The 24,751-nt window shown below is 49.7% G+C and overlaps 9 protein-coding genes across 9 annotated transcripts; 4 read left to right on the top strand and 5 right to left on the bottom strand.

The window, feature by feature from the left end:
* Nucleotides 1-187: 187 nt before the first annotated feature.
* On the top strand, nucleotides 188-1,162 carry Z518_04933 (uncharacterized protein; the record flags this gene model as incomplete). Its single annotated transcript, XM_013418639.1, has 1 exon — nucleotides 188-1,162. One exon carries the CDS (start codon nucleotides 188-190, stop codon nucleotides 1,160-1,162), a length of 975 nt encoding a protein of 324 aa, XP_013274093.1.
* A 1,621-nt stretch (nucleotides 1,163-2,783) lies between these two features.
* Nucleotides 2,784-3,379, bottom strand: Z518_04934 (uncharacterized protein; the record flags this gene model as incomplete). The annotated part of the gene is made up of 2 exons (XM_013418640.1): nucleotides 2,784-3,274; nucleotides 3,346-3,379. 2 exons carry the CDS (start codon nucleotides 3,377-3,379, stop codon nucleotides 2,784-2,786), a joined length of 525 nt encoding a protein of 174 aa, XP_013274094.1.
* Nucleotides 3,380-4,420: 1,041 nt separating this feature from the next.
* Z518_04935 (uncharacterized protein) lies at nucleotides 4,421-5,678 on the top strand (the record flags this gene model as incomplete). Its single annotated transcript, XM_013418641.1, has 2 exons — nucleotides 4,421-5,370; nucleotides 5,417-5,678. 2 exons carry the CDS (start codon nucleotides 4,421-4,423, stop codon nucleotides 5,676-5,678), a joined length of 1,212 nt encoding a protein of 403 aa, XP_013274095.1.
* A 1,591-nt stretch (nucleotides 5,679-7,269) lies between these two features.
* Z518_04936 (uncharacterized protein) lies at nucleotides 7,270-9,511 on the bottom strand (the record flags this gene model as incomplete). The annotated part of the gene is made up of 8 exons (XM_013418642.1): nucleotides 7,270-7,567; nucleotides 7,652-7,894; nucleotides 7,958-8,331; nucleotides 8,393-8,520; nucleotides 8,574-8,684; nucleotides 8,735-8,878; nucleotides 8,928-9,098; nucleotides 9,211-9,511. The coding sequence occupies 8 exons, from the start codon at nucleotides 9,509-9,511 to the stop codon at nucleotides 7,270-7,272; spliced, it is 1,770 nt and encodes a 589-aa protein (XP_013274096.1).
* A 323-nt stretch (nucleotides 9,512-9,834) lies between these two features.
* Z518_04937 (uncharacterized protein) lies at nucleotides 9,835-13,209 on the top strand (the record flags this gene model as incomplete). Its single annotated transcript, XM_013418643.1, has 9 exons — nucleotides 9,835-10,051; nucleotides 10,103-10,244; nucleotides 10,299-10,651; nucleotides 10,716-11,032; nucleotides 11,100-11,196; nucleotides 11,262-11,771; nucleotides 11,873-11,933; nucleotides 12,011-12,089; nucleotides 12,355-13,209. 9 exons carry the CDS (start codon nucleotides 9,835-9,837, stop codon nucleotides 13,207-13,209), a joined length of 2,631 nt encoding a protein of 876 aa, XP_013274097.1.
* A 2,317-nt stretch (nucleotides 13,210-15,526) lies between these two features.
* Nucleotides 15,527-16,738, top strand: Z518_04938 (uncharacterized protein; the record flags this gene model as incomplete). The annotated part of the gene is made up of 4 exons (XM_013418644.1): nucleotides 15,527-15,675; nucleotides 15,794-15,992; nucleotides 16,080-16,367; nucleotides 16,499-16,738. 4 exons carry the CDS (start codon nucleotides 15,527-15,529, stop codon nucleotides 16,736-16,738), a joined length of 876 nt encoding a protein of 291 aa, XP_013274098.1.
* Nucleotides 16,739-17,169: 431 nt separating this feature from the next.
* Nucleotides 17,170-18,852, bottom strand: Z518_04939 (uncharacterized protein; the record flags this gene model as incomplete). The annotated part of the gene is made up of 1 exon (XM_013418645.1): nucleotides 17,170-18,852. One exon carries the CDS (start codon nucleotides 18,850-18,852, stop codon nucleotides 17,170-17,172), a length of 1,683 nt encoding a protein of 560 aa, XP_013274099.1.
* A 1,586-nt stretch (nucleotides 18,853-20,438) lies between these two features.
* Nucleotides 20,439-22,352, bottom strand: Z518_04940 (uncharacterized protein; the record flags this gene model as incomplete). Its single annotated transcript, XM_013418646.1, has 1 exon — nucleotides 20,439-22,352. The coding sequence occupies one exon, from the start codon at nucleotides 22,350-22,352 to the stop codon at nucleotides 20,439-20,441; it is 1,914 nt and encodes a 637-aa protein (XP_013274100.1).
* A 947-nt stretch (nucleotides 22,353-23,299) lies between these two features.
* Z518_04941 (uncharacterized protein) lies at nucleotides 23,300-24,241 on the bottom strand (the record flags this gene model as incomplete). The annotated part of the gene is made up of 1 exon (XM_013418647.1): nucleotides 23,300-24,241. One exon carries the CDS (start codon nucleotides 24,239-24,241, stop codon nucleotides 23,300-23,302), a length of 942 nt encoding a protein of 313 aa, XP_013274101.1.
* Nucleotides 24,242-24,751: the final 510 nt, after the last annotated feature.

Genomic DNA, 24,751 nt, shown 5'->3' on the forward strand with positions numbered 1-24,751 from the left:
CAGTCACATTCCAGTGCAAGAAAAAGTTTGGATCGCCTCGTGCACAACCTTGATGTGAGGCGAGGCCTAAATATATATAGGTATGAAAGCCTACGTTCGAGTCTGCAAACCAAATGCTACCTTGTAATTCACGTCTTTGGTTTCTTATTTCCTTTTCCCAAATCCAGGCCGCTGGCTCCAAACAAACATGCACTACCTGTACATTTTCTTGTCGGCCATTGTACTTTACCTGCTGAGTTTGGTCGTCCGCTGGTGTTTCCCCGGTAATCGTATGTCCAAGTCGTGTCCTGTGTCGGTCAACTATCACTTCACTCGACAATGCAACAAGTCTTGTGGGTTTTGCTTCCACACAGCGACTACGACACACAAGGAGGATCTATTATCAGCACAGCGTGGATTAAAGATGCTGAAAGATGCCGGGATGAAAAAGTTGAACTTTGCCGGGGGAGAACCGTTTCTCTATCCTAAGTTCTTAGGCAGTCTTGTGGGCTATTGCAAGGAGGAACTCCACCTAGAGTCGGTCTCCATCGTCACAAACGGCAGCCTGGTGACCAAGTCATTCTTGTCCAAATATGGCCACCACATCGACATCCTCGCCGTCTCGTGCGACTCTTTCGACGAAAAGACCAACATTGCGATTGGCAGAGGCGCCGGGGACCAGGTGGAGAAACTGTACCAGATTGCCGAGTGGTGCCGAGAATTTGGTATCAAATTCAAACTGAACACGGTCGTCTGCAAGCTGAACATGAATGAAGACATGAACCAGCATATCTCGAGGCTCCAACCGTTTCGGTGGAAATGCTTTCAGGTCTTGATGGTCGCGGGAGAGAACGACTCTGACCAGACACTCCGGGACGTACGAAAATTCATGATCACAGACGGGGAATTTGACGAGTTCTGCCTGAGACATCAACGACAGGTGAGCATGGTGCCGGAGCCCAATCGATTGATGGCGAAATCATACCTGATATTGGATGAATACTTGCGCTTTCTCGACCGAGAAGGTCGCAAACCGTCTGCATCCATCTTGACCGTGGGTGTACAACAGGCTTTGTCCGAGGTTTTTTGGGATGAAGACAGCTTTTACGAGCGAGGCGGGGTTTACGATTGGAAACGCCCTTCCTCGTCAAAGTGTGCCTCCAACAGCGCATTGGATTGGTAGCAAGCATGAAATTATGAGAGGTGGGGCAGGTCTGTCGACATATGACCACGCTCTTGTGGATTTCTACCAAGAACTCTGGTTTACGCTAGGTTACATTCATTTACGCTGGACATATAAGTAAAGCGGCCACCTCGGCAGATAGGTTTAGTTAGCACATGCATTCACTTCAACTATCCACAAAGTCTTCACTCTTCATCCAACCATATCTCTTGGTGTCGTCAAGCTTGCATTTGAATGATATAGATGCCTGTGGACCACCTCCGGGATCGATTAACCAGAGCACTTAACTATAGATCCCTTTGACAACAAACTCCCAGCCCTTACAGGTCAACAAGAGATTTAGTTGACTATCTCAAGGTGCCCTTCTGTAATACCACTCGGTTTCCAGTGCTTTGAGCACTCGACTTTCTCAATGCCTTCAGTTCCCACGAGATCGTACGGCGTGCTCCCGAAAAGACTCGCTCTGGTTCGTCGCTCATGGCTGAAATTGACAGGATATTGTTGAACTGTGAGACAATATGTGGCAACACTTCAGCGTGGCAATGAATGTTCAGCTAGACAAGGATTTCATCCATAAGCTGAGTACGAACACGCCGAAAGATGGCAACCATCGTTCCCTATGTAAACGTGAGATGCAGAAACCTAGTTAGATAGAAGAACAGAGCACTCCTTCAACTCGAAGTGTTTTCAACATCGATCTCATGTCTTGACTTCAGATGGCCTAGCATGTTTGTAGTGACCATGTGCCGTACGGCTCCATCTCGCTAACATTATGCGAGCCTTTGCTTTGGTATACTGGGGCTCCCCATCACGTGCGTCACGGGCGTGGGATGTGAGGAATTATCCACCATTATCGACATCGATATCGATAAGACCGATAACAGTTATCGATCGATTCATTATCGATAATATTACCGAAAACCACGCTGGTGCTGGTTCTACTGCCAGCAAGAACACGTTAGGAAACGGAGATCATTGACCTGTCTTTTGGCTGGCCCTGGTTGTGACCAGGGATTATTGAGTATCTGTGCAGATCGCCCAGGGAGCGAGACAACATGGCTGGTCAGGGGGTGGGAACAATGCCAAGCAGGGATCAGTGTATGTATATGAGGACTTTGACTCGGCCGCAACGGAGTCTGGACACTATGGACTAAATTCAAAGACCGCCTTGCCAGAGCCGCGAAAGCTTAGATAAGCTCTATCCTACATTCATTGGGAGAGCCAGAGCATTCATTCAAATTCAAGTTACGCAAGAAGTTCGACGACCTAATCGATCAGACAACATCAGGTCGTGGACTTGGACCGCTTTTCCACTTCAAATTACGTCTCGAGGATAACACGCTGAATGTTGCATTGCATTAGGGTTCCCTGTTCACACGTCAAACCCGGTGGCATTGTACGCCATGCAGAATTTAGAAAAGCGGGATGAAAGGCCAATAATCTCAAAGATGATTTCTTGCATAGCCAGACGGAAGCAGGGTTTCCTGATGCTGTAAATTGTTATGGCGTGCAATAAATCGGCGAAACTGATTTCAGTCCCCCATTCGAACATCAAGATGATATGTACAGGTCGTCGTTCATGGTCCCAGACTAACAGTACCCATGGATTGCTCTTGCATGTTCAGTCTGACTCGTGCCAAAGTGACGCACCACTAGTGGATGCTTCAGCATTCGCCTCTATTGCAAGTGTGTTAATTTGTGAGACAATCGACATAATTTCCTCCGTTTTGCGCGCTCTGGACCGCATCTCTTGCGATAATCTATCCTCGTCTTCATTGATGTGCCTTCTCCGGATATCAATTGCATTCTGTGTCTCCGCCACCTGCCGAGTCATCTGCCGAATTACCTCTTGTGTTTGCAGCACTTGTTGAGTCATTCGCCCGCAAGCAAGTTCGCCCGCTTCTATCAGTCGCTGCAGCTCTTGAGCCTTCTGGAGGTGCGTCTCCTGCTCCTTCCTTAGTTGCTCGGCTCGGGCTGATAGAATTTTCAGCTGGCGAAATGTCTCCTGACCTTCTCCCGAACTTGTTTTTGGAAATGACAACTTGATGTCCACCGGTGCATCGGCAGCTTCCGTTTTCACTGTAGAGTTTATGGGAGTGTGCAACGTCGTGACTAGCAAAATTGTTAGCCTGGTACTGACCTATACCGTCTAAGCCCCGCTATCGGGGTAGCGGACAACATACACCCCACCATTGCGCTATCATCGGAACCCCTCATCGTGTCACCCATCCCTTCAGAGTTTTTATTGCCAGATACAGACCGTCGCTGATGCAAGGCATCTTCTTGGGGACGTGAAACAGAGGGTATCTGGCCTGCAACGTCTAACAGGCTCCGTGAGGATGATTCTTTCGTAGGAATGAGCAAAGACCGTTCAGCCCTGCGGGGAGCGGCAATGTTGGAGCTCGGAATATTCCTGGCCTGCCAAAAATCAAATTGAGACAAATATCGCTTGTTCTGCGGGAGATCACACTAACCCCGAGAGTACCTTCTTGTTGCTTTTCGTGAGTCCACTGAGGCATTGTCCCTGTGCAAGCATAGCAAATCCAAATGCAAGCAGCCAACTTGCACAGGAACTTGTTCCGGTCTTTGTTATAAATCTCGAGAGGCCGCCAATACAGTCGCTGCATGAACTTTAGAGGCTTGGAGATGTGGGGCTTATGTCATGATGATATCCCACGGACGGGGCCAGAGCCCCGCTAGATCGTATGCCGAAATATCTTCACAGAATATAATTTAATGTAGGTGAACCTGCGGTACGTGAAATCCAAACTCCCTATGTCGATGCACATTTTGTTTCTTGGAATGAGATACATGTCCATGGCCAGCAATGTCCCAAGATAGCAAATCGGCTATCATTAATGTGCGTAATCCAACTAGGGGACTGACGATGAACGTTGCTGAATGTAGTCACCCACGGCCCAGGAATTTAGTCGAGAAATCAACCATTTTGTAACATTCCTTGGTCGACTTCAGCAGGAATGGCCGTTAGAGACCGTATTGATAGGAGGGCAGTTGGATCAATATGCTCGCCACGTCTACCAGATTGCGCTCCAGCACAATGGCGGCCGTTCCACCCAACTCCACGAGGTGATACATTGCCCGAACAGTCCAGCCATGGCTACTCCAGATGACGGGTTGTTGTTATTCCACAAGGATTTTAATTATCTCACGTCACCCGTAAGTTGATTCTTTCTAGGATTTTGCGGCGAAGCCTCTGAAGACCTGCAGGGCGGCATACCTCGAAATACCACGGTCAGCATGAACTTACCAGCTTTAGACACAAGTCTCTCATCTCCCGAGCTGCGGCATATCGGAGAGGTTTACGACAGTATGACAAGAATGGTGGAAACAGCCTCAGACCTGGTTACAGGCCAATGTCCTCCTGTGATGGCTGGGAATGATACCATAGATCCTGCGGTGCTCCGTCTTAATATGAGCACCACTCACCACGATTTAGAACAAACGGCCACGCACTTTCAGTCCCGGTTACATCAATCTCCAGGGTCTAGAACGCGCCTTAGATGCCATGAGAGATCGCGATCCAAAGCTATATCTCGTGTCCCCAGAGCAGATACTAGACGTAAGAGAATGAGGCGCATCTCACCGTCCTCTGCATCGGGGGACGACGCCAGTCTGCGACACGACTTCACGCAGAGCCTGGAGGGCGAAGATGAAAACAAAGTGGAATTTCTGTGCGACCTGTACCGGTCTGTGGCCAGTCCGGACTCAATGTCTCAACTGAAAGACGTGGTTTCGGCAATGCGTAGATCAGATGAGTGGACTCTGTGCCATGACATTTCCACCGTCGTCAACACCGTCAAGGCACTGGACAAGTTGGACACCTTACAGCAGTCCATTGCCTTCGTGCGCCGAATTTTGCTTTTACACATCGTCGATCATCGTAAAGACCTGCTAGAAGAGCTGAAAAATTCGCAACAAGACGTCGCGAGCAATCGTCGGCTCTGGTTAGGAGGTAAAGTGGAAAGCATTGTGCTGGACAAGCTCGTACAGCAAGCTTATCCACATACTGTCGGGAATCCCGACGAGGACGATATTCAGAAATGGCGCGAGAAATATGAGGCAGAAAGAAAGCGTTTGAAAAACCGCCTTTCAGCGGCTAGAAACTGGCGACATGCAGTTGACCTATTCGGACTCGGTATCATCGCCCTGGTTCCCAGTGGAGGAGACTTTCACATACAAAATCAAAGGTATGTTCGGTCGCTTCCATTCCTGTGACCACGCTGACCGATCAAGGTTCGAGACCCTTCGCCAGAAGTCATGCGAGGTCTTGCTGACTTTCCTGGGAAAGAAGGGAAATGGGTACGTACGTCAAGCCGCAGCACGACTCACACCGTTTGTGCAAGCTGTGTATGATGGCAAAGTCTATGTGCCGAAATTGGCAGTCGAATTTTGCGGCGATTTCAACGGGGGAACCATGGACCCATCGAAAGTGGTGGAACTGTGCGAAGAATTGCCAGACAATGGAGAGGACAGTGACTCGTTGGACAGAGAATAATAACGGTGCATAGGGACAGATATTTGTCCGCACGTCTGTTGTCCTTGGTCTTGACATGTCGCTCTGATTCCTACGTACTATCGCCTGATCTGGCGAAGACTAAAAGTCTGCAGAAAGAGGAGGACTCGAACACCGGGATAAAATGCTTTCTGGATTCGTGTCCCATGTTCACATAGATTCTCGCCGCACCCGCCTCCGCAGGTCTTCTTCCAGTGTTTCTTGTACATCGCGCGCAGCATCGCTGTCACCGTGAAGGAGGCTCCTTTGCCGGTCAGGTTTTTCGTTGGGCGAATAAAAGTCAGTCGATCTTGGGAATCTCGAGATTATGGACGCAATGACGAGCTACCGGACTCGTCAGCTACTTTCTCAAACTATGCTTCCATAAGGACAAACCAGCAGCACCATATTCAAAATACTGGCCACTCCACTCAGGACGGCAGCAAGTTGTGATTGTTCATCCCAGAGTGGTCCGCAATTGGTGCGAAACCCTGAGGTCCTTTCGCAGGTGCGAGCATCAACGTTCCGAGAGGGAAAGGGCCATGCGCGATCGCGCATTGAATTGAAGCCGCAGCAATGTAATTGACTCTGTATTGATCGGACAATAGCTTCGTTCTTAGAGCGGAATAGCTGATCCCATCGTATTTCAGTGCGGCAGGTTCTGAGGTCTGAAGGTACGACATGCGTGGCGGAAAGCACCACTAAAGTAAAGGGCAACAAAACAATTCCATACAAAAGAATGGTGAGGTAAGAAATAGGCTGCCTGCCTCGGATCGGCGAGATGATCCATTCAGAGAACCAGATCACTGCCAACCCTGCCAAGGAAATGCAGATATTGAGTGTTGAAATCCAGAAAGGAAACGGCAACGCCAGATTCTGCGTTTGAACGCCTGTCCACCTGGCTTGGATCAGAAGACGATCTGGCAAGGTTTTGAGTCAGACGTACAATGACAGGCCACACGCGCAAAAACCAATCTTCTGAAAGTCAATGCACACGACTTCTTTTGCACGGGAAATCCTTACACAAGAGCCAACCACAATCGCCTTTTCGGATTTTAGGTGCATGGTGTCGTAGTCTCGTAGTCTCGTAGTTACAGCGCAGAGACTCTCTTGGTGAGACGAATCGATCGTACAGTGTAGGACTATGACCAGAGGATAAAGTCTAATCATATCCTACAGAGCAACTCTCGTCACATGGACGTTACCAGGAGGCCTCATTCTCTCTCGGCATTTCAGGCAGAAACATGGCACCTGCAGATCATGCTGGCAGTGCGCACGGAAGGAGCCTCCAATCACGGATTCGAGTCTATAAGGCACTGAATTCGCCAAGGTGAGCGCGCCCGTCCATTGACCTCGTCTTATACACGCGCCAAGGAAAAGGGACGCTTGTGCACGTGACTTCAAGATATGCATTTCTGATTGGTGGCCTCGTGGTCGCGCGGCTTGTTGGTCAAGTTCTATTCAGTGGGTCAACGTCCTAACTAGTCTGACAACACTACCGCAGTATCTAGCCATAAAGTATTTCGCTGAATTACTGTCCTATCACCGTTCCCAGACCAGGATGGTGTCCGCGGCCCCCAGCCATGAAAACACATCATATCTTGGGAACTACGGATTGCTCAACATGAGCAACGACGCCCGCCTTCAATTCCAAGTTCTCCCTTGCATCGGCTTGGAGGTCTACCTTGGCAGTCACAAAGTCGCGCATCCTAGTTCCCGATTCGAAAAGGAGGTCGATTTCTTCCAGAGAGCGGCCGCGACACTCAGGCACGCAAAAGAAGGCAAAAACAATGGAGATTAATGCCATGCTGCCAAAAATAAACCCGACTTTGGAACCAAGATTTGCATACGGCGCATTGAGGAGATATGGTATGGAGAATGAAACAGCAAACCTGTGAAGCGCGATCATGTATTAGCTCAGCCCGGTCGACATTAACGCCACTGGTGGAAGGGAGGGTAAAATTCTGCAAACTTACTGTGTGCAGATGTTTAGCACAGATGCGGTTCTGTACGTCATGTCTCTCAGTTTCGAGCTTGGAAGCTCTGCACTCAGTGTGTGTACAATTGGAGCCCAACCCAGAGAATACCCTGAAGCGAAGATGATCATCATCGCAATAATGCCTGATTTGATGTCATGGCCAGGGTTGTGGACCGTCCCTAGAGCACCCATGATCATCAATGCTGCACACTGAATGGAGGCTCCGATGAGTAACATGATGCTACAGAGTCGTATTGGTCAGACATCATTTCCTATCAATGAAATAGAGATGAACTATACCTACCGTCTCCCAAGTTTATCCACCAACGCCATGGCGAGGATGCCAACCCAAAAGTTCACCGCTGCCGTAGTACAAGTAATGGTAAAAGGGTTGATTGTACCCAATGACTTCACAAAGATAGCCCCATAGACCGAAACAAAGATGGAACCAGTCGATTGAAGGAAGAAGTTGCAGCCCAGGACAATGAATGTCCGCTTCAAGTTGACCCCACGGAACATGTCGACGAACGTGCCTTTTTCATGTTCCTGGTTGATACCGGCAAGGATCATCTGGAACTCGGCAGCAATTTCGTCATCGGAGAATTTACCTCTTCGGAGCTTCCGCAGAGTTTGCATGGCTTGTTCGGGGCGATCTTTCATAATAAGCCATCGAGGAGACTGGAGGCCGTAGAAGTCAGTATCATACACGATATGTTATGCTGTAATCTGGGTAGCTCACCTCTGGCACAAACCAAATACAGGCGGCCACACAGGATGGTATGATGTAGAAAAGGCCAAATGGAATGCGCCACGCAGCATTGTTCTCCATAGAGCCAGTTCCGCGGGCGACACTGTTGATGACAAGACCTCCGAGCCATCCAAAAATTTAGGGCGATGTCATTGTGATTGTAATAGTGTACTCACCACTAGACTGATTTGATACGTTCCCACCACAAATCCACGGGCTTTTTGAGGAGTGATTTCAGACTGGAAAATAGGCACAACCGAGAGCTCCATGCCGATATAGATATCTGTATCCGTCAAACACCTTCCTCATATCTTAATACGCTGAATTGCTCACAATTTAGCACGCGTGCGGCAAGAATTTGATCCCGATTCTTAGAAGTAATGATGATAGTCGCCGCAACAATGGCCCAACAGCTCATTGTGAACATGCACATACGCCTGCCAAAGTGCTTGCTGACGAAGCTTCCGATAATAATTCCTGTTGCTTGTAAGTCACATACTCGACGAACCACTTCTCTTGTACCTACCACCGCCGAAGCCAATATAGTTAAGTCCATTGAAGAGCGACAACCACACAGTGGGTAGTTCATAGGTGCCTTTCTTCGAATTGTATTTTCCAAATTGTCGGTCAAAAGCGTCCATGGCTTGGGTTGCAGCAAACCCTTGCTGATCAAAGCCGAAGTTAAATTGTGATACTGCTATGAGGAGAACAGTTAGAGTGAGTCGCCTGTTGAAGCTCTCTCCGAGAGCAAGATGTCCTAGTCCCAGCATTTGGAAATTTCTGTATGCACAAAGGATTGAAGGATTTACAGAGTGTTACTGTGAAAGTGAATGAAGCTGTGGAAGGAGCGAGGGCTGTCCGTTTGATATATGAGAGTTGCTGAATGAGGACCCGTTCTTCTGACTCGTATCGGGGAAAATAGTCTTTTTCCCAAAACCCAGGCTCTCGGGGCTTCCAGTTCAGATCCAGGCGAATGCGGGATGAGTGTCCACTGAGTCTGGGGTGTTTTTGGCGGATGCTGAAACGGATATCGGTGCTCAGGGCCGGTCGGATGGCAAGGGGCTGGAGCGCCGACAACCGTGACCGAGCTCCCTTCGTCCTCGGTCCCATGCGGATTGCGGTACTGACTTGCAAAAGAACTAACAAAACATTGCAGATAATCGAACTTGTGCCGTAAACGAGGATCTATGGCATTTCTATAATGACGCAATTGATCCACATGGTAGCAACATCGGTGGATCCTAACCATGTTTGACTTGCCAGGCCGCAACGTGGCTTATGAGTTTGACACCTAGGGAGCTTCGAATGCCGTGAGAACAAAAGCACAAAACTTCGATTCAGCGAGCTGGTCAAAGACACTGTGCAATCTCCCTCACAACGGATCGATTAGAACTGGACTTACCGTAATCTCATTCTTGACTTCTAACATCACCATGGCCGTCGGCTTCAAACGACCCAATTTCCTCATTATCGTCGCTGATGATCTTGGATTCAGTGATATCGCGCCTTACGGAGGAGAAATTGATACTCCTGCGCTCTGGAGACTTGCCAAAGAGGGTATTCGAATGACCAATTTTCATACTGCTTCGGCATGTTCACCCACAAGAGCCATGTTGTTCTCCGGCACCGACAACCATATTGCGGGGCTGGGTAAGTTTGAAGTAAGCCTACAGGGAATTGAAAGGCATTGACCACTGGCAGGTCAGATGGCAGAGCATATGAGAGCGTTTGGTGATTACTTCAACGACAAGCCCGGCTACGAGGGATATCTGAACTGGCGAGTGGCAGCGCTTTCGGAAATTCTGGAGGACCACGAATACCATACAATCATGTCCGGCAAATGGTAAGCCTCATTATCGTTGACTGAAATGATTTTGGTAATTCACGTTCAGTCTAGGCATCTGGGTTTGCCAAAGGACCTCGCTCCATGCTCTCGCGGCTTCAAGAAAAACTTCAGTTTCCTACCGGGAGCAGGTAATCATCATGGATACGAGCCCCAGCTGGACGATGGAGAGATTAAAATCCCGTGCCTCAACACCGACGGTCATTGGATGGAGGGAAATCAATTCATTGATCGGAAAACTGGTCTTCCCGATGAATTTTACTCGACAAAATCCTTCACCGACAAGCTGCTCGACTTCCTGGAGCATAGGACAGGCAAGGAAAAAGAAGAACCCTTTTTTGCGTATTTGCCCTTTACGGCACCCCACTGGCCGTTACAAGCTCCAAAACAAATTGTCAAGAAATACGGTGAGTGTCACCGGCGTTGTTATTGGCATTAAGGGCTAATTGTCTATCTTTCGGGGGGCGGTAGCCGGAAAATACGATAATGGTCCTGATGCCTTAACTCGGACAAGGCTGAGTCGTCTTATCGAGCTTGGTCTGATCGAAGAAGGTACAGAGCACGCCCCGCCAGTTGGTGCTCTCGGAAAGGAGTGGAAAGACATGACGGCAGAAGAGCAAAGGATTTCTGCCCGTAAAATGGAAGTATTTGCGGCCATGGTGGACATCATCGACACGAATATTGGTCGAGTCGTTGACTATCTCGAACGCACGAACGAACTCGACCACACATTCATTCTCTTCATGTCGGACAACGGGGCGGAAGGTGTTGCTCTGGAAGCGCTCCCGGTGAGTCTTGATACTTGAACGTGCTGGAAATTGGATTTCATTACTGACAGACGCATTTTGGTTCAAGATGATGGGAGGCCCGCAAACGATGGGTAGTATTATTGAAAAGTACTATGACAATAGTTTCGAGAATATTGGCGAAGCCAATTCATTTGTGTGGTACGGTAAGTAGGAAAATTCACGACACATTCTCATGTCCCAACGGTGTGGTGCTGAGATGGACTTCCAGGGCCTCGTTGGGCTTGTGCTGCAACAGCGCCATCAAGAGGATCGAAATGTTGGATCACAGAAGGCGGGATTAGGTGTCCTTGCCTTATTCGATACCCTCCATTCAAGAACGCGCCAAATGCCATAACCCATTCATTCACCACGGTAATGGACATCTTGCCCACGATCCTCGACCTGGCCGGCGTGTCTCATCCCGGTACGAGCTTCCGGGGTCGAACCGTTGCCACTCCTCGAGGTCGGTCTTGGGTCCCCCATTTATCTTCAAGTGACTATAAAGCCAGTACTGTCCATGGTGAAGATGTACATGTACATGGCTGGGAACTGTTTGGACAAAGGGCAATCAGAGAAGGAAAATACAAGGCAGTATGGATCAACAGTCCTCGGGGCAAGGATGATTGGGAGCTTTACGATATGGACAAGGACCCGGCGGAGCTCCATGACCTTTCTCAATCAGAGCCAGCCATTTTAAAGCGATTAGTCGATCATTGGGAAGTGTATTTTGCTGAGACTGGTATGGTTCAGACTCCTGTGTTTGGGGTCACAAAGGCATAAACGCAAGGTCAAATAAGAATGGGAGACCTAAAACAGGTGCTGGCCACAATGTTTTATAAGGGGCTCAAGCCTCAGGGCAAGCGGGAGCTTTCGGGGCGGCGAAGGCGAAAAGAGTCACTAGGTGAGAGTATTCGGGCGGAGCATATACCTAGCAGTGCTCATTCTCTCGTCTTGACGAGATGCTCCGAGTTCCCGTAGTCCGGTGCAAAGCCGCTCCGCTCTTCCCGTCAACGTTAAGGCCATGCCTGATTTCCCAGAGCCCCCAGTCGCAAATCTGGTATTTCCTGTCGAGGAACATTCACCCACATTCGCGACCTTTCTCCAAACAAGATTTGGATCGCCTCCTCAGCGACCCGGCCGTTGATCTATCTAATCATCACCCCATTGCCTCTCAATCACTGGCATTTCTTTCCCCAAAGCCGACCCACTCGTCTGTGAACCCAAAGAGCTCACCAAAGCCCAGGTAGCGGAACGCTTTGACCTCCAATAGCGAGATCTTCGCGACATCGACTTGAGGTCCGAGGCAGTCACTCGGATACTAGTTCGTCCTGCTACCATCCTACTTCAATTCTTTGACCTATGCATCATTATCCAGGCTGACGAGGCCATACTCATCGACACCGTCCATAAAGACGGCACCAAGTCCGCCAGCACCCTGGCCCCACGATTTCAAGAAGAATCTCACCGGAGTTAATGGCCCGGTGGGTGTCTCGGAACAGCCATATGAATTCCGCGCAGTCGAGGCTGCGCTGGTGGCTGTTCTGTCGAGTCCTCGAAATGAGCTCATCGAAGCCAGAAAAGAAGCCGAGCATAGCGCAAGCCAGCTCAAACTGGAATCCGGTTTTGCCGCCGTTGGCCTGGACCTGTTGTTCGAGCGGTCGCGGAGACTGTCCAAGATCGAGCAAAAGGCCCGCTTAGTGCGTGATGCTATTCGCGAAGTTCTTGACACCGACGAAGATCTTGCGGCAATGTACCTAACCGATAGCCTCGCTGGGAAGCCCCACGCCGTCAGCGATCACCAGGAGGCCGAATACATGCTTGAAGCCTACCACAAGACGGCCGATGCATTAGTTGAATCGGCTTCCGCCGCCATCGGTGTCACTCGAAAGAAGGAAAATACTTTTCGTGCGGCACTTGCAGTGCAGCGGAATCAAATCATGTTCTTGGAGGCAAGACTTGCTATACACACGCTCGGATTGGCGGCCGGAACATTGGTCGCTGGGTTGTTCGGGACGAACCTCGTCAATTATGTTGAGGAAGCTCCATGGGGTTTCGCGGTAGTGACGGGCGCAAGCGTCATTTTGAGCACGTTGTTCTCGCTTTATGGGACACGGAGACTGAGGAAGATACAGACGCTGCGGGAGATTCTAGGCAAGAATAATACTGGGGAAAGATGAATCGATGGGAAGGAATCAATCCGTCTTCTGCTGCCCCCCCTTCGGGAAGGATTATTTCGAGAGGAAATTGGAATCCGGTGAGAAAGAAAACAAAACGTACTTCACTGGTGAATGCTGTCGGGTAGTGACCGAGGTGTGTCTCCTTTCAAGCAAATTAGGCTTGAGTATTCTACAAGAGGCCTGTATCAGCCTTGTCCGAACCTCGGCCATCTGGGTATCTGGGTATCTTACTACCTTCTCAGGAAGAAAGGTTGCCGTCCGTCACAGGTTCTAGTATTCAATATTCCATCTTATTATTTGGCCCCACCAGGAGCTCAGCTTATACTGTAGAAGGCTTGATGATCTTACTCCCTCCTATCCTTTCCAATACTCAAACGTCGATTCAACGATAACCAGATTACAAATTGCTGCTCTAGAAGTGCCAAACTACATTGGACAAGATGATTACAATCAATAGCTTGCCCCAGCGGATATTCTACCAAAAAGGGACTTGGGGGGAGAGAAGGAGGAAGAGAATACCGAGTTGCGCCCAAAGATAAATTCAGTACGCTCCTACGGATGGTCGAGATGATCCTCCCCACCTGTTCTCACTTGTTCTCTATCATCTGTTGAATGCTTCATTCTCTCCGAGCTTTCCGAGCCCGTTGTAATCACGTCTTGACTGAACAAAATGGTACTGTCAAATCGCAATCATGGGTGCTGGGTTCGCTGTTCTGGCGGCTTAGGACACTTGCGACAAGGTCGATACTCTCTTCGTCATCAACTGTTGTGCATTCTCTGGCTTATCATCCTGGCGTTTGGGTTTGCGCATTCAGGTTAGTCGACGCGCAGAAATGCCATCACGAGCTTCTACTCATCGTTGCTCACTGTCTCCGTCGGGGCAGTGCAATGATGGACTATGGGCTATACGCTGGCATACGGGGAGGTCATCGGTATCATTGGAAGACTGAAGAATGTGCTCCGTATGTGTGCCTTCTGAATTTGCGGGATCCATCCCTGCGATACTTTTCGCTTTCTTCCAGCTACTTTACGATGCAACTGTTTGTGCGATTGGAATCAGTGGTGCTTGTGACAGGGTAAGGCCGATGCCGTTGATGCCTTTCGTTTTCGTACGTTGCAGTTATCTGACATATTTCTGGTGCAAAGTTTGCGAGGAGCTGGCCGCTCAGCGGCAATTTCCGTCTGGTCTTTATCCATATTGCAAAAGTTCTCATCGGTTTCACACGGGCATTTGTCGTATCATTCCTGATTTATACACTCATAGATTATGTGCCAGAATTTGAGGTGTTGTGTGAAAATAGGTAAGTCGAAAATCTGGACGAAAACAAGCAGACAAGTAGCACTGATTGATTTTTTCTCTTCCTCAAGGAGACCCTGACGGGCGCGGATGCTGCGCGAGTGGATGAGTCACTCAGCAATGAGCACTGGATTGAGGAGGTCGAATACAAGGTAATTGAGCCCTAAGGTACTGTAGCGACGAGGTTCCTCTTGATTAGAAATAATGGACAACAAGAAGGGGTGCCACAATACATGGAGAAACCAGTCGAGCCTCTCGGACGATTTACGCGAGAGAATTTAGTTTGCAACCGTGGCCAGCTTCTTAAAACTTTCCTTGACCCAATGTAAGGTGGCGTTGCCAAATACCGAATTTGCCGGCCCCATATCCTAGCCCATGGCCGGCCTCCATGAAACGGTGTTCCGGGACCGTTTCCCTACGACTGGGGGGTTGAAAGTTCGTAGGTACCTTGCATAGGCAAAGAAAATCAATCTTGCCCTTCTTTGGGGAGCGTACTCAACTAATGCTTCCTGCTCATCAATGGCACTCCGCCAACAACATATTAACGATAGCACTTGAGGCTTGATCAAGCAGACAAGCAGCTTTGTTGCTACAACAACAGCGGACGACGAGCTCAGGTCGGATGGCTCTCTGTCAGGAACAATCTCAATCGATCTGATACACCAGCTCGGCTGACTATCAGACCTTTTGCGCGCTTCTAATGAATTTGATATCCCGGAGGGCCAAGTTGCTACCTCCCTGTTGATCTTTGTCCTTGCAGGCCGGCCTGAGTCACAGTCGGGACCAACCAGGATTGAGCTGTACATTATCTGGTCACGTGTTTAACACGTGACTCTTAGGCACCTCCGTCTTGGCCTGGGGGATGGCACAGGGCGGCGTCATTCTCGTCCAAATCAGGGATATGCATTCTTGGCAATTTTTGGAGTGCTGCTGCATCCGGCAACGTGTTGCATTTACATATGTACACTCCATTGACTCCATTGAGTTCCAGGGTTCTCACTCTACCCCGTGAAAACAACGATGCGCCTCCAATCACTACTCTCCCAGGCCCTTCTGGTTTTATCGACCCTATCCTCAAGCGCAGCAGCTGCAGCTTCGTGGACTTTCACAGATGGCTCCGTCAATGTTGCGGCTAAAGGCGCCGGTGTTGGAGTCGGGTTGAAAGAGAAGTGAGTTGACAATGCTCCAGGACATAAGATATCAGCCGTTGAATCGCCAGCTTCTTTTCCACTCTGCCTCTTGCCATTGGAACCAAATACTGACGGGACCTGCGGTTTGATTCATTAGACTCGTCCCATTCACACCTCTAAGTGCACCCGTCAAATTCGGCGCCGGCGATACCCTGAAAGTCGTCCTGACGACGCAAGAAGGCAAATCGGCCAAACGACCACATCAAGCGTTCTTGCTCCTCCAAGACACGACGTCCAAATTGGACGTCTCTTATCCTTTCAGCGTTAAAGAGTCAGGCAAGGCGAAAGTCGAGTTGGTTCGTTCTTACAACAATCACTCCCTTAATGGCCTTTCAGACATCGATCCATCCTCACACATAACTGACACATACCTGGTATCCTAGACACACAAAGACCTACCGATCCAATTCCTCCGCACCACCTCATCCATCGACGCAAGCATCGTCATCGCCTCCTTCGGCTCGTCCGTAGGGTACAACTCTGCCGCATTCATGCTGACCGTCGAGCTGGACCCGAACGTGCCTGTACCCGTGGTCGAGAAACCGCTACGTTATGGCAAATTGCCCGAAATTCACCATATCTTCCGCCCGGACCCAACGAGTCCTAATGTCGTCATCAGCATGGTTATTTTGGGTATTGTGCTCGCGAGCCTGCCATCTTTGTTGGGTGCTGTGAGTTCCCTACTTCCTCAATCCAAGAAATTACAAGGGGAGAGGAACCCCCAACCCCAAAAAAAGAAAGGAAAAAGAAAAAAAAAAAAAAAATTTATTATTATTGAAATACATACTGATATTGTGAGCAGTGGATGTACCTAGGCGGCAACATCAACCATCTGTCCAAAGCACTGACCAACGCCCCAATCTCACATGGCCTCTTCGTCGGATCCATCATCGGTATCGAAGGCGTCTTCTTTCTCTACTACACCAGCTGGAACTTGTTTCAGACTTTGCCCGTGTTATTCGCGTTTGGGCTCGTGGCTTTTCTGTCAGGAAGCAGGGCGCTCACCGAGGTTCACGAACGTCGACTTGCGGGGTTACGGTGAAAAAAAGAAATTTATCTGGGATAATTGTGTGCGATGGAACAGGTGCATGGTCGACGGGTCCCCAAAATTATAGATGGCTGAAATTTGGGAAGGGATCAGAATATGATTGAGACATATATCATCTCCCATGATTTGGGACTTTGCGGCTAACACATGCGAGGTAACAGATTTTGGTTAACAGATTCCAATTCCTTTGTCATGAACCAGATGCTGCTCTTGCTACGATCAAGGCCTCGTTTTTCCAGCAAATATCCTACGCCAATTGATCTTCATAATTCATACAGTGTTCATAATCGTCGTTCCAGTCCATTCATCGGAAGAATGTTCCTGATTTTCCCAAAGGCTGGGTTACAGGAATACAAAACCCTAGAAGAGTTGAAACGGTTAAGCTCCTATGTAGATGGCGACGTTAAATCCTCAAGACATCAATGTCAACTTCCAGACATGATTTGTCTTGCAATCTTACTTCGAGCACGAATCCTTTCGCCGTTGAAGAGCAGAACCCATGGCACCAAAGTCAACAGAGCACTAATTCCTCCCAACAAGCTGCTGGCTTGAGGATAGCCGAGATTCTGGAACATCTGGTCCGTAAACAGAGGGAAAACGGCTGCAAGAAGATTTCGCATGAAACTCTGCGCCGCAAGAGCCGAGGACGCATATCGGTGGTAGACATCGGCCAGATAGTTGAAGACGGCGAGATAGATAACAAAGATACCCATCTCGGCACATCCAATGGCGAGGATCGGAGAGATCCACGGCACCGAGGAATATGTCGTCCACCCAAACCAGAAAAGCCCAATCGGTAGGAGGGCAGATTCAAGACATGCGAAATACAATCGTCCTTCCGGACTGGTGTCGAGTTTTGGCCAGTGTCGCTTTGCAATCTTGGCCTGGTATATCGATATGAAGGTGGCGAGGATGGTACCGATGGAAATGGCGGAGAACACTGCCCCACTTTGCTCAGTGTTGAAGTGATGTCGGGTACTAAAGACCAGTGGGATGACGGAAAATGTCATGTACAGCAGAGCCCAGGCAAATGAAACCCACAAAGAAAAGAAAAACACAACAGGCTCCGTGGCGAGGAGCTTGAAAGGGATGGTCAATGACAGGTACAACATGTGACCCAATGACGATCGGTTCTCGTCTGCTGCAACCTTGTAGCGGATGCGCAAAAGAGTTGGTGGCTTCTCATTGACCTGGTCATCAGCGGGATGGTGTTTCTCAATCTCGGCCAGATATTGGTTCAAGGCTTTGGCTTTCCGACTGAGCAGCACTGAGCCACGAGTTTCTTTGAAGAAGAGATAAACCACCACGAGCACCACGCCGAGAGCCATAATTTGGTGATAGTACACCCAACGAAAACTCGCGCGTCCAATGATGAAGCCAGAGCACAAGGGTCCTATCCCTGTGCCGGTCAGTGCCGAACCACTGTAAATGGCCATGGGAGTGTTGCGATGTTCAGCATTGTACAGGTCGGAAACCACTCCGCCCACCATGGTCGCAAAGGTGGACGCTCCAGCCCCGACGAAGAATCGAGCAACCAACATTCCAGCAAACGACGGTGTAGTTGCACACGCAATAAGACCTGCCAGAAACATGACGGCCGATCCGATGAAGACCGGTCGCCGACCATTGATCTCGGAAAATGGCGCCAGGAACATTGGAGAGCACGCAAACCCCATTGCCCAAGTGGTGACCCCAGTGTTAAAGGCGACACCGGACAGGCTCCATTTTGCTCGTTGAGGCCCTGCGGCGATCGAGTATGAGCCAGCACTGTATGCGGCAAGAAAGGTACAACAACATGACAATATCAGGACGATGGTCTTATGCGTCGAGGACCACGTGAGCGGCGACTCATATCGTCGAAGGTCTGGAGGAGGAATTGAGGAGTCCTCCGAAGGACTGAGCCTCTCGAGGGGAATTTCGGTGTCGAAAGTCAGATACACATATCTAATGCCATCTTCGGTTCCATCGTTATGCACCGTGGCACTCTTAGGTGACGGTTCCAAGGCCAGGATGGGTTCTGCTTTCGATTCAAGGCTGTCCATGTCGACTTTGTTCTGTTGTGTGTGCGACTGCGATGACATCAATCGTTGCTCGATCTGGTCGGCCATTGGGGTTTGCTTGGATCAATGCGTCCAACGCATCGCTCGTAGGACGCCCTGTTGTACTTATGTGTGAGTGAGCCACGGGCTTATACGTGGGATAGGAGGATTACAAACCAACACAATCTATCGTAGCGATGAGTAGGAGGTAAAGACGAGGAATGTGACTGAACTAGACCGTAGGTTTTCTGTTTCTCCAAAGAAGGACCACGACTGGGGCTCCTTCGTCGTCCTCTGAGTGTCATTTTTCCGCTTGGCTGACCATTGACAGAGCCTGCTTTACGGCGGGCAATAGACCGAGGAGGCTGCTGGATCGGTATCAGCCTCAGTGATTGGGGTACATCGCGTCTTCACCAGCATGCGGGGCTCCATTTTCATATTCCGAGATACGTCCGGTGTCTTTGTCAGCACTCGAACAAGATGACGCACAAACCAAAGGACCTCATCTGTGAAGATGATATCTCTTTGCGAGACGGGTACAGATGGTTCGGGCTCACCACGACGCCCTGCGTGTGTATATCAACAAGCTTTTGCCACAGGTAACCATTCTTTGCCATTTTGTTTCCGACAGCATTGATTATTTCATCGATTCTTGACTCTCATTTCGTGCAAGATGCATTTGTCGAATATATGTGACTCCCCATAGCATGTTAGATGACAAACCGAATAAGGGAATTGACCTCGGTCGTTGAATAGCATGCTTCCAGAGCGTGGCAACGCCATGACTCAAGATTTATGTCAGCGTTCTGTTGGTTTTCAATCGTGCTCGATTCTCCTTGTCTTATCTCTCGCGTCCAAATGGTTTCAGTGAGGTGGCGGTGATGCCATGATTTCTGGCTGCGACTATGTACGGTTACATTGTTCGCGCTGAGTTTGGTGGGTTCTCGTACGCCAAACTCATACACGCCACAGGCATGATCGTGGGCGAACCGTGACTTGATACAAAGCTTTTGCAATAGAAGTTCCTCCTTGCATCTGAATGTGAATGGAGGCGAGCATTGCTCGAAGCAGGTCAGACTTTGATCCGTTCTCCACAACAGAAGAGTTTTACGGCTTGCCTTTCTGAGCGATGTTCATTTTCTAGACGTAGTCCTCAGCATGTTCGGTAGGCTGATAATGACAAGGTTGTGTAAAAGAATTACACCTCTTCAGAGAAGTTGACAGTTATTGTGTACGAGTCCCTTACCGCGTCTTCAAGATTGCTCAGACAGTCGAGAAGTTTTAGGATCCATATGTATACACTACTATACAACCCCCACACTCCAAGGCTTTGAAGTTAGGATCGCAGATGCACATGCACATCTAGAAGCGTTATTCCCCCATCCAAATCTCAGACTAAAAGACCGCAGCTGGATATCATCATGTTCCCTTACTCTCAAATCTAACATGCCATACAAAAACCAAGGATTTCCATCGCTTACGCACCCAACCGTCCCCGCGTATGTCCAAGATATCGTGAATCGTAAATGGAGGGATTTCAAACGGTGAAAAATATTAAAGAGAAAATCTGAACGCCAGCCCCCCGTGATTTTGCGTAATGTGTGCCCAGTCGGTCCGTGCAATTCAAAATCATGACCAAAGCCAATTTCACGCAATTACCAAGCCGAAGCAACCGCAACAACTGCAGCAACCGCGACCGCCCAACGGCTTATCGTATTCGTCGTGGCCTTACCGGTGATATCCAGAGGTTCCAGGATGGTCTCGGGTGCGTACGGCGCAGGTGTCGAGTAGTCGGTGGTCCCGTTCCAGCAGAATCGGTCGAAACATTGCGTGCAGACGTCGGGGACATCGGTACCGGTTCGCTCGAGACTACGGCTCAGAATGGCGCAACCGACACAGGTAGGCCAAGTTTCGTCAACGGTGCCATTGCCCATGGTCACGACGTTGAGACCGTTGAGAATGATGGCGTCGCGGTACGTGTTGTTCGTCTCAAGTGCAAAGGTTGAGTGGTTGCTGTAGGTCACGTATGGTGCATTAGGGAGGTAGACAACCAAAGGGGGGATATTGGTGCCCTCCGTGAAGTTGGAGGTATCGCAGCCGAAGAACACCGGATGGGAGTTGAGACCCAAATTGAGGAAAGTGTTCTTGTCGGGAATGCTGGGGAATGCGGTGCCATTGGAGATGTCACTCAGCGAGCGCTCGTAGGTGGCGATAATGGATGCTCCGTTTGGCCACAGGTACTCCGTGTCCGCGGAGGAATCGATGGCGAAGATAACATCGACGTGTCGATTAGGTTGGATGAGGGGGTGGAAAGGGATGTTTTGAAGGTCTTCACCACCATCGACCAGGGTCAGGCGGGTCGAATTCGCAGAGGGATTCGTTTGGCGGTTGTAGTGGTAGAAGGGATTGGGCGTGAAATCGGCAATGTCGTTGTTATCCTCGTCAATCAACTCCAAAAGGCTGTACAGTAAATCCTGCAGTCCTTGTGGTATATCCGTCCCGTTCAGTTGGAGAATAAATTGATTGAAGAGGGAAGATGAAGTTCCCATGACAAATCCTGCATTGTCAAATCCGACTACGCATTGTTCATTATTCGGCACTTCTCCGGCTGTCCAGTTGGTGCCCAAGTATTTCATGGGAACGAAGCCGTATGACGTGGGATCCCACGAGCCCATCTCGAATGCATTGAACTCATAAACGGTCGAGTTTCCTGGAATCAACTTTTCATCAGGAGCTCGAGCAAGAGTCACGAGCATCGGGAGCGGCTGATTGCCATTTTGGAATTCTTGGGCCAGATTGATGGAAGACCATGTATAAGCGGGGCCACCGTCTGTGGCATTGATGAGTTGGAATGAAAGAGCGCGACCCCAGATATCCGTGAGAGAAATCTCAAAGCCGGCATCGTCCTTTCCATCGACGTCGCTGTAAAGAGTGGAGTAGTATTCGGCCGTATTCAAAAGCTGAACGCCTGATTCCTCGGGACCTTCAAGGATCGAGTTTCCAAACTCCCAGACTGAACCGGTGTCATCCGCTTGCAGTGCTCCCACCGTCGTGAAGTTGTTCATAAAAAGAGAGCCCACGAGCCACCCACCTCCACTGAGGCCCGAAAGATACGTGGTGGCCTGAAGGAGCCCGCCTAGCCCTCCCTCCTGAGTGGTATCGGGAGTGCGCGAATCGAAGGCTTTGATAGCGCCAGCACCGTTGTTGTTGGCTCGCCAGCCACCACCAGACACGGCAATACCAATGTTAGGCAGAGCAGACGCATTGTTCGACACTCGGTCAATATATTGACTGGTATTGAGCCCAGAGACATTCAAACGACCCAGCAAATCTCGCATGGGTCCGATAGTGTTGTTCCGTCTTCTTTCCAACCATGCCGTCTCGTCGGGCGACAATTCAGTGGCGCTTCTTACGACCGGGACATCGGGTGGACAATCAAGATAGGATGGCGTGTATTCGTTCGGAGAGTTGGGCAGGGCTCGAGGCCGATTCCGGACAGCTGGGACCGCATGGAGGGAGTCATCTTCGACAGAAACGGAATACGCTGTGGCAGATATCAGACGAGGCATGACGAAGCTGATTGGGGGGGGGAGTATGAACATACCATCCACACCGGCAACAATGCTGCCGGAAATCGTAGCGACCAGGGCAAATCTCATGCTGATTGATTTTCTCTGTAGGGTGCGTGAGAGTAGATATCCAGGACAGCAGGGATAGGAAAGGGACTCAATGAGAAGATATGAGAAATGTTACTGGGGGATATTCAGATGCACGTCACGGTCATGGCAGTACTTACAGAGGCAACAGAGGAAGTCATTAATAGAGCAAAACAAAGAGGGTCTCTTGCAGTACCAAGAAACAAAGTCGAATCGGCCCAAGCAAAGGTGGATCTGATGTCAATAGCCAATACTTATAGGTGCCACGGTGCCAGCGGGAGGATGGTGAAGGCTGACTGGTACTAGTACTAGACTGGCACACGTCTAGAGAGTGAGCCTGGTGTGAGCATTCCACCAACATCCGGGGCCTCCGTCGCAGAGGTTTTGTTTGTAGAACGGGGGGACAGCAAGTTGAAGATGCGACGCTGGACAGGTGAGAGCTGTTGTACCTAGTAGGGAATTTTAAACTTTGCCAGATATTTTACGTCGGTACCGGGATATGACTGGCTGGACGGGCAAATCGTCATCGCTCGCCGTCCATTTGCCTGCATAAATTGGCCCCGCCATTGACAAATGCGCAGCCACTTTCATTCCCCTGAAAAGATGGAATATTCCTTGCTCACTCATCTGATCTTCCTCGATTCATCCCGCATCACCGCCACATTCGCAACCCTCGGTTTAATTTATGCAAGAGGTGGATCCGAGAACCTTATTATTCCACGCCAAAAGTCTTGTCCTCCGCGCTTTGTGAAGCTCCCTACCAATCACACTCCCTCATCGAAACGATTGCCTCGAAAGTTCCCTTCGCAAGCCATCCTACAAGAGGAAGTGGCGGATACTCGGCCCTCTTTTTCCTCATTTCATTCTCGATAACTCACAATCTTGCCAAACGTATCCGCCATGCCCCAGATCCCGCTTCGGAGACAGGTCAATTGCACAATCTGCGAGTGGTCCACGAACAGATTGACATCGATTCCGAATTCTCGGACATACCAGTTGAAAACAGGCGGATCTGCCGCCTCAAACATGACCTTCTCCTGAGGCAAGTCTCGCAGAATCGCCTGGATCACATCTGTTCGCCAACTCTTAACATTTTCTGTAATTCCCTCACTCTCAATCATCATTCTTTCCACTCCAGCATCGATGAATTTCTTGCCGAGATTGATCACTTTGCCTGGGTCTGATGTCCCCGTCGCTTCAAGGTCTTCGGCGGCCGTGTCGCCTCCCGCGCCAAACTGAATCCCCAGTTCGGGTTTGGCTTTCATTCCCATGCTGTGTACCTTGTCCACCAGTCGGAGCCAGTCATCGGGCGGGAAAGACAAGAAGCCAGACGATAGCTCAATCACGTCGAACCCCATATCTTTGCATTTTTGCAAATACTTGTCCACCACCGTATTGGAGTCGGGTTGAGTCAGGACATGTTCCATCCATCCTCCTGTGCTCACATACACATCATGCTGATGCGCCAGGTCGACCAGTTCTCGTACCACCGCCTCAGGCATCACGGAGAAACTCCCGCCAGCAAACTTCAGTCCATCAACGTGGTATCCCATCGTTTCCAGTACATCTTGCAGGTGACGCTTGCCATAAGCTGAGTAGTATGGACCACGAATCTCCGTCACTCCCTTGTTTCGAGGTTTGGGAGTGCGTGGATTGTGCCGAATGAATCCAAATCCGTTCTCTTTGTCTTGGAGCAGTGTCTGTGCTTGGCTTTGGATTGGACTGGTCGAGAGTAGCCGGTGGTTATTCAGTACTTGGGCTCGCAAGGCTGGCCTGGCAGCTTTAAAGAGTAAGCTGGTCATCTTTCTCGCAGCCATAAGTCACGTCTTGTTCTAGGTGAGTGAATGGGCGAGGCTGAGTCCTGCTGGGAATCTGGTCCCTTGACGGCCCATTCTCGAGGAGGTCCTTAAGTCTTCCATACGCCATCCATCATCGAACGGTGTGACATCAGACAAAGGTCCTCAATCGGTGATCTCGTCGTTTTCCGAGGATTATTCCATGCAGTGCCAGTCGAAAGTGATATTGCGTGGGGCATATACTAGAATGACGTCAATGTTTTGCCATCGCCACGTCGATAATCTTCACTCGCTGATGACCAGGATCTCGATCGAGTACACCTATTCGAGTAATAAGGAGGGGAGGGGAGGATCCCTCTGACACATTTCTCCCACTTTTGTGCATGGTATTCGTCACTCCGAAGCAACACCGTGAAAGATCTTGGTTCCTAATCTTTCGCGAAGAATCAAAGGCTGGAGAACAGAATAATAAATAGGCCGGTCGCAAAGCCCTTCCCAGACCCAGTATCATCTCAT

Source organism: Rhinocladiella mackenziei (genome assembly GCF_000835555.1).
Source record: "Rhinocladiella mackenziei CBS 650.93 unplaced genomic scaffold supercont1.3, whole genome shotgun sequence".
NCBI lineage: Eukaryota > Fungi > Ascomycota > Eurotiomycetes > Chaetothyriales > Herpotrichiellaceae > Rhinocladiella > Rhinocladiella mackenziei.